The sequence below is a fragment of the Sinocyclocheilus rhinocerous genome, unplaced genomic scaffold (assembly GCF_001515625.1).
Source record: "Sinocyclocheilus rhinocerous isolate Xijiao unplaced genomic scaffold, SAMN03320098_v1.1 scaffold1243, whole genome shotgun sequence".
Taxonomy (NCBI): domain Eukaryota; kingdom Metazoa; phylum Chordata; class Actinopteri; order Cypriniformes; family Cyprinidae; genus Sinocyclocheilus; species Sinocyclocheilus rhinocerous.
Window position 1 is genome coordinate 3,155,633 of NW_015626033.1, and position 14,228 is coordinate 3,169,860.

The 14,228-nt window shown below is 36.5% G+C and overlaps 2 protein-coding genes across 2 annotated transcripts in view; both read left to right on the forward strand.

Moving 5' to 3' along the window:
- Window positions 1–1,659: 1,659 nt before the first annotated feature.
- LOC107708440 (probable tRNA pseudouridine synthase 1) lies at window positions 1,660–4,971 on the forward strand. The gene is made up of 8 exons (XM_016512674.1): window positions 1,660–1,833; window positions 1,986–2,084; window positions 2,490–2,545; window positions 2,645–2,726; window positions 2,820–2,892; window positions 2,971–3,110; window positions 3,905–3,961; window positions 4,064–4,971. The coding sequence occupies exons 1-8, from the start codon at window positions 1,665–1,667 to the stop codon at window positions 4,291–4,293; spliced, it is 906 nt and encodes a 301-aa protein (XP_016368160.1). The 5' UTR covers window positions 1,660–1,664; the 3' UTR covers window positions 4,294–4,971.
- Window positions 4,972–7,326: 2,355 nt separating this feature from the next.
- The window catches only part of LOC107708169 (attractin-like protein 1), a 127,804-nt gene continuing 120,902 nt past the window's right edge, over window positions 7,327–14,228 (forward strand). Inside the window, exon 1 of the mRNA XM_016512337.1 lies at window positions 7,327–8,448. Coding sequence (XP_016367823.1) covers window positions 8,213–8,448 — 236 coding nt within the window. The 5' untranslated portion in view covers window positions 7,327–8,212. The remainder of the gene's footprint in view (window positions 8,449–14,228) is intronic.

Here is a 14,228-nt window from a genome sequence, read left to right on the forward strand (position 1 = left end):
AGTTTGATGACAAATGTAATATTTATCAACACATGGTCTTAATCTTTATTGTACAGCTTAATAGTGTTTGTAATAATATATTTTTATATTAAGTGCTATGATGCTGCATATAGCATTACTAGTTTAACTCACATGTGGGCTATAGTTGTCAGATTTGATATAGGCCTATGCAAAAAAAAAAACTGTTTCGGGACAGGTGTAGAGACATGACAGTCTCATCAAGTTTAAAGGTAGCTTCATTCTCAGCACAATGAAACACGTGTCAAATAGACTGACCTCTTTTGAGTACGAATGAATTAGAAATTTGTCCTCGCAAATAATGCCTTTTTAAAAACTACATAAAAACTGGTTACCTCTTGTTGACATGATGCAGAATGATAAGCTGTATTTTTCCTCCTGAAATAATGATGATGGTGGTGGTCGGCAATGTGTAAAATACAGTTCCCCGACTTCAGATAACCAGAAAGTGTGCGAGCTCTGTGTCCATGAGCAGCGGAGCAGCTCTGGCGCTCGGCATCAGTGATCACCACAAAGCGAGAGAGAATAACGGGAACCAGAGCCTTACACAATGGGCGTGTCCTGCACGATAGGATACTATTGACGGTATGTGGTTACAGTTACCACTGAAGCAGTTATACTTTGACTAGCCACTCCTGCTTTAATAGTAACTACTGTTTTTTTTTTTACTTTAATAGATTGTGATGTTGCTTTTTAAGTTTTTATATATTATCTTTCAGACCCTTTCTTTTCGAAGATTCAAGTCACTGTGATCTGTCCAGTGCATAAACTTATAAAAGATCGCACTTTAATATGTAGCCTACCATTTAAAATGTCCCATCCAAAAATGTATTAATAAAGATAATTATAATAAAAATGTTATAATTATAAATAAACCCTCCGTTACAATATACGATATTAGTCTAATTGCTTATTGTAATTGGCTACTTTAGTATTAAGCTATTCATAATAGGCCTACTTATTCTCAACGTCTATGTCTGAATTGATTTGAGAAAATATAACAAACAAACATCCGACACTATTGATCTAAATACTTCTTCAGTAATATGTCGCCATCATGTGGTTTAATATTTTACTGTGAACCTGTTGTGAGCTTGTACTCGACGCCTTGCTTTTGAATCACTTAATAATATTTTAATGATAGCCTACATAAACTTTTATGCCGGTAGATTTGTTTTTATTCGAGTAAAATACGATGGACGAAAATGTTTAGATAATAAGGAAGCAGCGGATTATTTTGGTCCAGCTGATCTAGAGTCAGTTTTCGCATTTCAGTTATAGTTAAATTTTGCAGGCGGCTATGGGAAACTGATCCTAGACCTGCATTTGCGAGCGTTATCCCGGAGCAGCAATTAGTAGCCAGTGGATTAAGTGAGATATAATTCCTATCTGTGGTCATAAATAAAATACTTGTGTATGTTGGAGGCATGACAGCAGAATATTCTTCGCGATTGCAAATTAAAAGACTGATTGGTAGGAATATGCTCGTGCTGCAGTGCAGGGAGTGAAATCTGCTTTGGCAATATCAAATATTACAATTCCAATTTAGGGTGATCTTATGTCCATTTTGAAAGTGCTTATCAGAACCCATATTTGACTCAAACAAACGTGCTGCTGATATTGAAAGCACTACTACAAGTACCTACATGCCAATGACGTCATCATCTCGCGCCGTGATAGCAATAAGCATGGCTATACAGAACGGTTCATTATCCAAATTGCAGTCTTCTTTTAATGGTATATTTGCCATTTATAAGAAACAGGGTCCCACCTCCGCAGATGTGTTAAACACACTGAAGAAGGCGCTTTTAAAAGGTAGGCGCGTTTTTAATTTTGGTTCTGTTAGGGCATCTTGTGATTCATTCTTTGCAGTTGATGTCAGTCCTCTGCATTGGGGGTTGAGATAATCACTCATAAAATAATTATCAGAGTACTTTTTATTGTGTAACGAATTTATCCTTACACAGAGGCAGGTGTTGCAAATCCCAATCCTCGCAAAAGGAACAAGCAACCTTTAAAAATTGGTCATGGTGGCACCCTGGACAGCAATGCTTCTGGTGTACTTGGTAAATATAATCAAGTATCTTCTTCTACTGTGAAACATTATGCAAACAAAAATTAGAGTTAGATACATTAGAGTTTTATGTCTCGTTTTATCACTACCACACACACATATCATCATGTTTAGAATAATAAAATGTTATAATCATGCAAATGATACAAACAGACCCCTCTCTAAAAACATCCAGAACTGAGAAGAAGAAAAAGACTCATTTTGAGAAAACAGCTTTTTAAATATAATCTTGTAATTGAAATCTACAAATGCAAACAAGTATGAAAGAAAACATGTCAATTATGGGATTTTGCTTCTGTAACAAGGCATGAAAATATAATGGTTTTGCCTGTAGAATTAAGAATATTATATAATATAAAATATGTAAGAATATTACTTAAAACCTAATGTTTTGCAGTAGTTGGAATTGGTGAAGGAACAAAGATGCTCACCACAATGCTTGCAGGATCAAAGGTAAGTATTTTCTGGGTCACATCATGTTTGTGTGTCTTTCTACATTTCTCATTCTCAATTTTAGTACTGTAACATTCAATTCTATGGTCTTTTTCATAGAAATACAGAGCTGTTGGAGAGTTAGGCAAAGCAACTGATACTCTTGATGTCACAGGAAATGTTGTTGAAGAAAAGAGTTATGGTGAGAATCATGGTTTTGTGGCTACGCTTGTGATGGGGGAATGGATATCTCACAGAAGTCAGTCTATAAAGATAAATGCTTGTTTTTCCCCAGATCACATCACAAAAGAGGCTTTTGAGGAGAAGCTGAAGCAGTTTACGGGTGAAATTATGCAGGTTCCACCTCTGTAAGTCAATTTGTATCAGCTTGATACTCAAGATTATGTTTCTTGACATCATAGACTTTCTGATATTTGCATTTATAGATATTCAGCACTGAAGAAGGATGGCAAGCGCATGTCTGTCCTGCTCAAGCAAGGTCAAGAGGTTGAGGCTAAACCTGCACGTCCAGTCACAGTCTACAGTCTCTCTTTACAAGACTTCAGCCCGCCATATTTCACCATAGGTTTGTCATTTTAATGCTATATTTGGAAAGACATAAGATATGATAAATATTAATAAATGGTAAATGTGTTTTCTTGTACAACCACTGCATTAAGAGAGTTAAAGAAATAGTCCACCCAAAAATGAAAATTTGCTGAAAATGTACTCACCCTCAGGTAATTCAAGATGTAGATGAGTTTGTTTCTTCATCAGAACAGATTTGGAGAAATTTAGCATTGCAACATTTGCTCACCAATGGATCCACTGGAGTGAATGGGTGCCGTCAGAAGGAGAGACTCCAGTCCCACAATTAACATCTAGTGAGGTGCAAAGCTGCATGTTTGTAAAAAGCAATTCCATCATTAAGTTGTTACAGCTTACTGTTGCTTCTAGTCCAAATATGTGTTCATAATCCATAATAACGCTTCCATCCCCTGTTGTCCTCCCACCTCAAAATCCACTGACATATTTGTTTAGAACTCTTTTTAACTATTTTCGCCTTTCACTACATAAGACGGTAATTGATGGACTGGAGTTGTGTCTGGACTGGAGTGTCGATAATTTTTGGATTGTTGTGATGCTTTTATCAGCTGACGGCGGCCATTCACTGCAGATGATTCATTGGTGAGCAAGTGATGTAATGCATAATCTACAATCATGATCTACATCTTGGATGACCAGAGGGTGAATTCAACAGATTTTAATTTTGTGTGCACTAGGTTAGAAAAAATCATCTTTTATAAAATCATTATGCCATGCCGAACAGCTTTATTTAATCTTTTTTGTTAAATTTAAATGTACTTTTTGCATTTACAGATGTTGAGTGTGGAGGTGGGTTTTATGTCAGAAGCTTGGTTGATGATCTTGCAAAAGGTAGCACTCTAGAGATATTTATTTCTTGCAGTATTACCCTAAAAAAATAACATTTAATTTACTTGACATAATAATCTGATTTTCCCTGCTGTACCCCCACAGCTCTGTCATCCTGTGCTCACATCAAGGAACTCACTCGGACCAAGCAGGGTCAGTTCACACTGGAAGAGCATGCATTGAAGGAGGATCGCTGGACTTTGAAAGACATCTCACAGGCTCTGCAGCCTTGCCCAAACCCATCAGGGCAACAGAAGAATGCCAAGAAAGCAAAATCAAAGCATAAGCCCACCCCATCTAAATCTAAGGGTGACGATGGAGATACAAATGATTAAAGGGGATGAAACGGCCCGTCTGATGAACAAATTACATTCTCACTGGAAGAACTGTAGGAAATTGCCTAGTCCACTCTGATTTGATCTGGCCTCTATTACCATTTATTTGTATCCATCTTCATGGCCAAGTGAGGATAAAGCTGGTGGCATCTGTATGTTCAAGCTGATAGAATTTACTACAGTGTGCAAAAACAAATTCAGTTATCAAAGCATTTTTTTATAATTATTATTTCAATTTAATAACCACTTGACTGTAGTTCTTATGTTGCCAAGAGAAATAAAACATCATTATTTTGATTTTAGATTAAAACAGATTGTGTTACGCTAAAACTGCAGTGTTATTGTGGTGACAAAACATGACTTGGCACTGTTAATATTTGTGTAAGCCCAAAAGTGCTTAATTTTTTTTATTTATTTTTTTTATTACACATTGACAAGCTATTAAAGTTGATAATAGATCATTAATGCATCTGAATTCACTTAATGAAAAAGGAAAAAATATGCTTGAAAATACAGTTATTTTGGTTTGTTAATAAATACCCATGTCATTTAATTTCTATGCTCCAGATCCAGTAAATTATACAGTATTTTACGTGTTTGGTACAAACCTTAAAAACTGAAAATAGAAGCAATACGTGACATGGGATTATTGCAGTAGTAATGTATTGGAAAATAGCAATAAATGACACTATTCAAGTTTGTGTTTCTGAAAAAAGTTTCCTTAATTCCTAACAAGACTGCGTTTATTTGTTTAAAAAATATGTAGTATTATTCCTGTGATGGCAAAGCTGAATTTTCTGCAGCCATTACTCCAGTCTTCAGTGTCTCATGATCCTTCAGAAATCATTCTAATATGCTGATTTGTGATACATTTTGTTATTTTTTTTCTTCATTTTTCAAGATTCTTTGATGAATAGAAGGTTTAAAGGAATGGCATTTTTAAAAATAGAATCTTTTTATAACAGTGTAAAAGTCTTTCTTGTCGCTTTTGATCAATTTAATGCATCCTTACTGAAGAAAAATATGAATTTCTAGTATTCCCTAAAATTTGGAATGGTAGTGCAGTTTTTTTTAAATATTTGTGTTTCTATCCATTAAAGGGAAAGGTGTTTTCCTTACTGTTAAAACAAACGTCTCAAAAGATAAACCGAATATAAGCACATTAAAAATATGCAGTTAAAAGCTGATTTCAGATGGCACAGAAAAACACAATTACACAATGAGATTTATATAAAGTAGAATTAGCATTCTCTTACTGAATCAGTCTCTTACTGAATTGAATCTAGTCTTTAGACTGTTTTTAAGTGTGCAATCAGCGTACTCGGATACTAATCCCTCTTAGTCAGGGATTAAGATCACATTCTGCTCCTCTGCTCCCAGACTCTGTTCACTCATACTTTAATGGCATTAAGAGCAAAGAAAGAAATCATGTGAAATATAAACCCCACCTCCTTACTTGGCTACTTTTATTTAGAGAGAAGAGGCAGTACAGATATCTGCACTGGCGTGGATAAATTGATCATATCTTTTTTCACTTTCAGCTCACAATATAATTTTCTACTACAGTATAGCAAGAGTAGATGTAGATAGTTTTATACTACAGTATAGCAAGAGCTCCCATCTGGGAGCGGAGCACTATGGTGCTTTGGCTTCGTGAAAGATTTATGGAATGCCTGAAGTGCAGAGGAATGAATCATAAATCCCCTGTGATTTACACATAACAATATATGTTTATCCTGCAGGTCACTGCTGTTGCATCACTGGGCAGTTATGCCGCATGTGCTTTCTGACATGCTGGGACATGCATGTGCAGTTACTGTGGTGCTCAGTGAGTCTGAGTTGCAGTTGCCTGAGGCTTTGATTCTTTCGTTCCTGAAGGTCTGAGGAGAAAGTGTCATGTTCCCCAGTGGGCCATGAAAGAATGTAGCTCTAAGTGAGACAGGAATGTTCATTGACTGGAATATTGTGTAAATGTGAAAGTTGAAAACCTCTGCCAGCACTGAATATGCGGAGCACATACTGTATGAATTAAATTAACAATAAGATTGTGATATAAGTGTTAATTGGCATTCTTTTAACTTTAAATTTGCTCTTTAGCATGGACACATGTATTTTAACCAAACAGCTCTGTTCCTAAAGTCAGCGCTATAATGCAGTGATGTTATTCATCTTCATTGCCTGACTGAATGGAGCTGTTGTGATGGGAATGATCTAAAAAGGGAAGTCTGTGAGGTGTGAGAATCACCATGTCCATGTGGAATATCAAATTCCCAACTGAATTGAGTGTTTTATTACATTCTATAACAACTGGCAGATTTACTGTTGTGTGAATATATGTTATACTTATGTTCTTAAAGAGACCCACACTAGCGTTTGCTCTCTGACTGGTAAATCAAACTGGATACATACTTTGTCACTTTGTTATTGTTATTCAGCAAGGATGGATTAAACTGATCAAATATGACAGTAATAACATTTGCACTGTTAAAAATATCTATTTAAAATAAATGCTGTTCTTGTGAACTTTCTATGCATCTGTGCATGAAAACTGTAGTACAACTGTTTTCAACTGTGATAATAATATGACATATAACATGAGCACCAAATCAGCATATTAGAATGATTTCTGAATGATCATGTGACAAAACTAGAGTAATGGCTGCTGAAAATTCAACTTTGCAATCTCAGGAATAAATTATAATTTTAAATATATTAAAATAGAAAACAGTTATTTTATATAATAATAATATTTCACAATATCACTATTTTTACTGCATTTTGATCAAACAAATGTAGCCTTGGTGAGCATGAGAGGCTTATTTGAAACACATTAAAAAATCTTAACAACCCCAAATTATATTTGCTTCATATTACTTATATTAACAGAACGTCATCATACATTTTTGGTGCATTAATGTAAATTGACACTAATAAAAGAACCCAAACAGAAGGGCATACAGTACTTTAGCGCATGCTGGTCTCTGTCTCTTTAAAGATGTCCTCTTCCCATTGCGCAGGCGCGGACATCTCCGCGTTGAGTTTGCTCCAACCTGAGGAGCAGCCAGCGCGAGCTGCTCGTACTATGGGAGCTTAAACGGTGGTCGAGGGGGCCAAAATTCACACACTGAGAGGGTTTCAGCGCACTGGGACGAAGAGGATATATACCTACACTGAAGGTCGACGCATTCATTAAGGAGTTTATTACGTTGAGCCTGAAAAACAGCGAAAAAATATGCGGATAACGGATAGTTGCTCAGGTTTTCCAAATCCCTCAGCGCAGCGGACAACAGCAGAAACAACATCCGTGTTACTGACTGGTGCTGTTAAAAAGGATGCTTTTTACTCCGAAACCTTCTCCGTTTAGCGTTTTTCCCCGTGGAATATGAAGATTTAGCAACGCAAAGGTCAAGGTTTAAAGGCGTTAAAGCACACCAGCAGTGTATTTGGGCAGCCAGCTGAATGTTTACGCTTTAAAATGGCTGCGGACGGGATCAGAATAAGACCGTTGAATAATATGATGCTTTAAAGCTGGAAATATCTCATCACTTGAGTTATGGTAATGCTCTGGGAGGAAAGATTTTTTTCAGTGTTATGGGGAATTATTTTCCAGCCCTGTAACTGCAGGAGGTAACGTAGGAAATTCCTGCCCTTGTTCAGAAACAATGAGGCGAGAAAGATGATTTAATATGCCTGTGTTTATGGTCATTTTATCATATCACACTCGGATCTGGAGGTTTTCCATTAAACGATTGCCTAAATTTTGGGAAACTATTGCTGATATTTAAGGAATATCCATGATCTGTAAGTGAACGGATCCCCTCTGCTGTTTTAATTGAAACAATCTGGGCTCCAGTAAGCAGGGAAGAAAGGCCCTAAGATACTGATACCCAATCACCAACAATAGCAGCATCCCTAAACCATGAATGCTGGGAAGAGGATGCTCAGACCTGAACTGTTTCTGGTCAGACAGAGACTGCAGGGCGTGCAGAGATATTTATGGCTGTGTGTGATGTTCTCCCTGGTGCTGATTTCAGACTGCTCTCCATCTAAACCCTGCGAGCAGAGCTGTCTGTCAGGCAGGTGTGTGAACGGATCTTGTGTCTGTGATCGTGGATGGGTTGGGGACCAGTGTCAACACTGCCAGGGAAGATTCAAGTGAGTATTTAATAAGGCATTTATGAGTATTAAATCAGACTGTTTCAGCTCTGGAGGAACATGAAAGCATGTTGCAAGTGCTTGTGTGTCAAATTCACTGATAATGGGTGCATATACTGAACACTCAGAAAAAAGGTTACAAAGCTGTCACTGGTGCAGTACCCTTTCCAAATGTACTAATACATACCATTTAGGGGTAGATAAGATGTAAAGATATACCTAGCTTTTGTATCTTAGGATACCACCCCAGTGACAGGTTTCTTTCACTGTTGTTTGATTCAAATCTAAAGTTTTGTTATTGTGATGCTTAGGAACACAGGTCCATTGCATGTTCAATCATCTGTGAAGCATGTTACTGATTGCTGGATTGTCATACTTGTCTGGGGAATTTGGATAACTTGAAAAGGACTTTTCAACCCTCTACGCACACCTTGGCAATATAATCTCCATTGGCTAGTAAATTTTTTTGTTTACTCGCCAGACTGATATACTATTTTACACACACACACACGTTGACTTAGCTATCTAAATGGGTACATTACATAGACTTCTATTTTGTTTTTATATACAGATAGTTATACACTTTTTAACACAATCAAATTTGTCCCCAAAATATGGTTAAGTACACACACACACACACACACACATATATGATTCCACCCAATCAGCTTATCTTTGTAAAATGGAACAGCTTCTTAAATAACTGAATGTGCACTCTTAACTTCAGCCAATCAAGCATTATATTATGATATTATGATAATTAAGCACTATTTAATGATAGAACTAGTGATTAGAACTAAAACTTGGTAACCATGAATGAATGCATATTTGTCATTTTAACTGAACTTAGGACTGGTGGTGGTGTTTAAGATATTGTTGGTAATATATAGGTAATAGTAATTATTATTAAAAGATACTACTACTACTACTATTATTATTATCTGCTGGGTTCATGAATATTAATCACGTTGTCAGCGTTCGCTCGAACTGATTTGCTGAAATCAAAACAGGGACGGTAATAGATGAGCGCCAGCCAACGAGAGCTGTTTGCGCATTAGCTCCGCCCACTGCCGAGAAACCGGCATATCTTTTGCTTGTTCTTAAAAGCTGAATAATTCTAAATGAACTCTGTTATTTTGACAGGAAAATATAACAAAGAATATGGTTTACATGTAGCGCGTCGATTCAGCGTGGTATGCAAGACTCTCGCTCTCTCTCTTTGCATGTGTGAGAAACACAGCAGTTAAAGCGACGGCGAGTCGTGCGCCTTCACACTAGTTTACGGTACGTCAAATACAGGTGCGCTGCGTGCTACATACTGCGCATCCATTGAGTACATGACATGATCCATTGAGCGCATCAAAATAGTACAGATCGTTTGACGGAGAGTGAAACTCTCAAGCGCTCAGTCAGCGTGTTTATCGAGTGAAAATCTGTGTTGAACGTCTCTCACACACATACTGGCGAGTAAAATCTAAGAATGTATTAGCCAATGGCTAATGTTAGACATTATTTAGTCGCCCAGAGTAAGATTTAGTCGCATATGCGAGTGATTTACTCGCAATGTAGAGGGTTGCTTTTCACTTATGTGCATCATCTGGTTAAAAACTGATAAGAGGGGCACCTATTCTTGACTGCTCCCTCCTCTCAGACTATTTTTGTGTGGCTAAAAAATCTAGATTTAATTTCCACATTGAAATCTTTCTTGGTATACTCCCGGCAAATCCCATGAGTCCTGGCACAGTTTGTTTGAATTAAAGTTTTGTACTTTTAGCACAAAGACATGAAATTAAGGCCTTAAAAGGTCTTAAATTAGAACAGAAAGACTTAAATTCATAAAGTCATTGATAAAATGTATATATTCCTCAGTATTTTGTCTTCTTTTCACATAAAAATATGTAAACATCCTTAAATCAAGATATATTTCCTTGAGATGCATATACTGAGAAATCAAGTAAGTTTGTTAAAAATAAGAAAATATGTCAGTGGGGCATGAAAACTTGTTTTAATTTTGAATTAAGTTGATTTTCTGAACCCTTTGGCAGATATTTGTTCTTTTTCAATCATAAACTCACTTCATTTTGATCAATTTCACAGAAAACAAGACTTCTTATCTTCTGTCATTTTTCTTCTCAAGTAACTATATCTTGACTTATGATTTTTTAAAATATATTTTTACTGGAAAACAAGACAAAGATACTGAGGAAGAACATCACTTATTTGCAGTGTGACCAGAAGGCACAGTAAAAGTTATTTCCATATTCTAGTGTTCGTAAGAAGAGCTATTCAAGTTTTTTTTTTGTAGAATTAATGAAAAAGTAATTAAGAGATGTGTTGGAGGTTGTATTTTCAAAACTTTGAAGTGTTGCCAGTACAACTTATTGTCTGCTCCTAGACACGTACATTCAAAGAACATATTGTGTTACCTTCAATTTATCTTAAAAAGTTTTTAAAAAGTCTTCAATTTACCTTCATATAACCTGCGGTAACCCTGTTCTTCACACAGTTTATATTAGTATATTTAAATTATTGTACAGACATGATCTTATGAGAGTGATTTGAAACATTACTGTACTGTCATTATTAATTATGTGCCTTTGTCTTCACAAAGGATGTCAAAGGTGCTATGGGTAGACATGATTTAGTTTTAAACTATCTTAGTTTGACAGCTGTATGATAAATTAAACTCTTGAACAAAGCTCCTGCGCTGTTTCTTAAAATAGCATCCCGCTCTCATCGGGTGCAACAAAGATCTCGCTCTTCTCTCCATCTTAGAAGCAGCCAAAAGGATGCTATCAGCATTTATAAGTGCTGTCACTCAAAATAAACTTCAGCTTGACATCTCAACCTGTATAAAAATGTTGAAAGCAACAATAGCTGAATGAAAGGAAATTAACTCAGTTGATGTTTTGATGCTCTCACCCATTGTTGGGCCTTTCTTGCTGGCCCAGGTGACCAGGAAGTCCAGAGTTATTATCTGAGCATGTCATACTGTGTGATCACCCATTAGATGCTCCACAAGATGCATGATCAAACAACAAAGGCTGTCACCCTGACAAATAGCAGTTCGTTGTTTGTTGGCTAAGTGGATACATGAGATAGAAATTGTGTCTGGTGTGCCACTCCATTGTTTCAGCCATGGCTTGCTTGTGCAGATGCGGTTTATGAGAATGCAGAATTATTAATGACCTGTGTTAGGTTTCAGACTCATAAGCAACAATCACAGTGCATAATGGTGCTTTAATAATGTAGATAGAGTCCAGTCTGTGTCTGCTCAAAGTTAAAAATATAAGAATGAAAGAGGATGAAGGTACTTTTTAATTTTCTAGTCACAGTTTAAGTGACCTGTCTTGTCAATATGAATCAGTCTTATTTAAATAATTTCTCTGAAGTGAAATATTAGCCATGTTTTTGCAATACCAATTAGCAATTGCAAGTTAATCTTCAAACCGAGTCAGCTTTGGTGTTAAAAGTGAGTGCTTTGGAAATTTCTTGAGCAGTAACTTCATGATGTAGCCTAAACCTTAGTGTTGCTCAGAGATGGGTTGGCTTTCTGTGGCTTTGTGTGGTTGTGCCATCTCATGATGTAACTTCCTTTCTGTATACTGAAGTTCACACTTAAAGGGGTCATATGATGCGATTTCAAGTTTTCCTTTCTCTTTGGAGTGTTACTACAGTAGATTACTTACAATTATAGCAATTTCATTAAGATTTTGTCCATAAATTGTGTCCTATATATTGTCTGTGTAGTGTGTAATTCATTTTTTCAGTACTTTATAGCGCCTTATACTACGGGGCCGTTGAATGCTTGAATCTGATTGGCTGACGAACGTTCTGAGGTGTGCAATTATCTTCAGGGAAACGCACGGCGAACGTAGTTCCAAGCAGCTCTCTTGACCGTATTACAGTTCCATATCACTTCGCATAGTTAACTGTAATAATGGAAATTAGCATACAGTACCTATACAGCACACAGGAATTACTGCCATCACACGTGCTCGCACACGCACACTACGGTCACGCAGTTTGCACAAAAAGGTGTTGTCAGCGCTGCCCTGACGATTTTATCAGTTAGCCTATATAGTGTAGCAACTTAAAGGCTACACATGACATTTCTCACTAGCGAGGTAATAACAGCGCTGTTTAGAGACGCTGCTGCAGAACACTGTTGAGGGACGCACAGAGGTAGACATTCACACAAGCTCTCTCTCTCTCTGTTTCTTTTTCTTTCTCTGTGTCTCTGTCTCTCTCGCTCTCTTTCTAATCACTTCATTAATAACTGCATTAGAATGCTATCAACGGTGCAAGCCTCCATTACCAGCTTTAAAATAACGTTTTGGAACTAGCAAAAGAGGCGTTGGATGAGATACAGAAGAAATAATCCTACTCACAATAGCGATTTAAGTACAAAAACCGGACGAATCCCTTTAAATATATTGTCTGCTTGATGTCTTGAGGTGTGGTAACCGTAGTATAAGCGGAATAATTGACTCCGGGCCGTTGAATTATTAGAAAAATAATGCACACCCGAGGTTCGCGTCGTGGCCGCATCACCACCTCGAGTGTGCATTATTTTTCTAATAATTCAATGGCCCGGAGTCAATTATTCCTTACATATTTATTAAAGTGGAATTTCTGTGAACATGAATTTTAGAATGTCACCCATACAAAATGCTTTCTTGAAATCAGCTTTAAAAGTAGAGGAAAGTTGTTGTTTTTTGATTATTTATTGTAGAACAAAGTAGAGCTGTGCAATTAATCGAAATACGATTTCGATTTCGGCCTCCAACGATTATGAAAATACAATAATCGAGATAAAACTATTATTGCACCCCTTTCCGCCCCCTGTCCAGTGGTGCACTTTTGCTCCTCCATAAAAGCCTAATTTCACTTGCAAAATGGGACGTGCTTGATTTATCAAAGTTGATTAGATTTATTCATGTTTTTAAAAGCACGAAAGAGTACTTGCGCTGTTCCTCAGGAGGCTTTCTGTGCATGCGCTCAGAGACGGAACAGAACACGGGCATGTAAAGTCAACTTTTAGCGTAAGGTGCATGCCTAAACGGTCAAATACACGCAAAAATGTGTCAAAATGCGGTGCTTGGTGACACTTCGGTTATGTAATAAGTGAACTTAAACAGTTAAGAATGTAAATACGTGCATAACAGTAAATTGGATCCGTGCGGCTCTTAAAATGACAGCAGGCTATATTTCTGCTGCTGACTGTGTGCTTTTTTAAGTTTTTAAATTTTAATCAAACAACAAAAGACAGAGAGAAAATCACTCATTGCTCTTGACTGAAGGACTTTTGTAGCTTTAATAAGAAACCAAGGAAGTTTAATTCTTACAGTGAAGACTATGCTGTTTTATTTAACATTTTATTTTACATTCAGTTATTATAATTTCTGTTATAGGCTGTTGAATAGTTTAGACTTGAATAAAAAACTTAAACTTTTTTTTTTTATACTGACCGTTTAATTATTTTCAATAATTTTTGAGGACCTTTATTATTATTTTTTTTTACACTAATATTAGTTACCTTAGTGTTGTCACGGTACCAAAATTTCAGTATTCGGTACCAATACCAGTGAAAATCCACGGATTTCGGTACCAAAGCAAAATACAAAAACATGCTAATTAAAAAATTTGACTATACTTTCATTTAATCCAAACTGTGTACATATTTAATTTTAAAGGGCGTTTGAAAACCTTCTAGAGTTATTCAGCCAAGAATAACAACTAAGTTAGCTAAAAAAAAAAAGCCCAGAACTGCTTTTCTG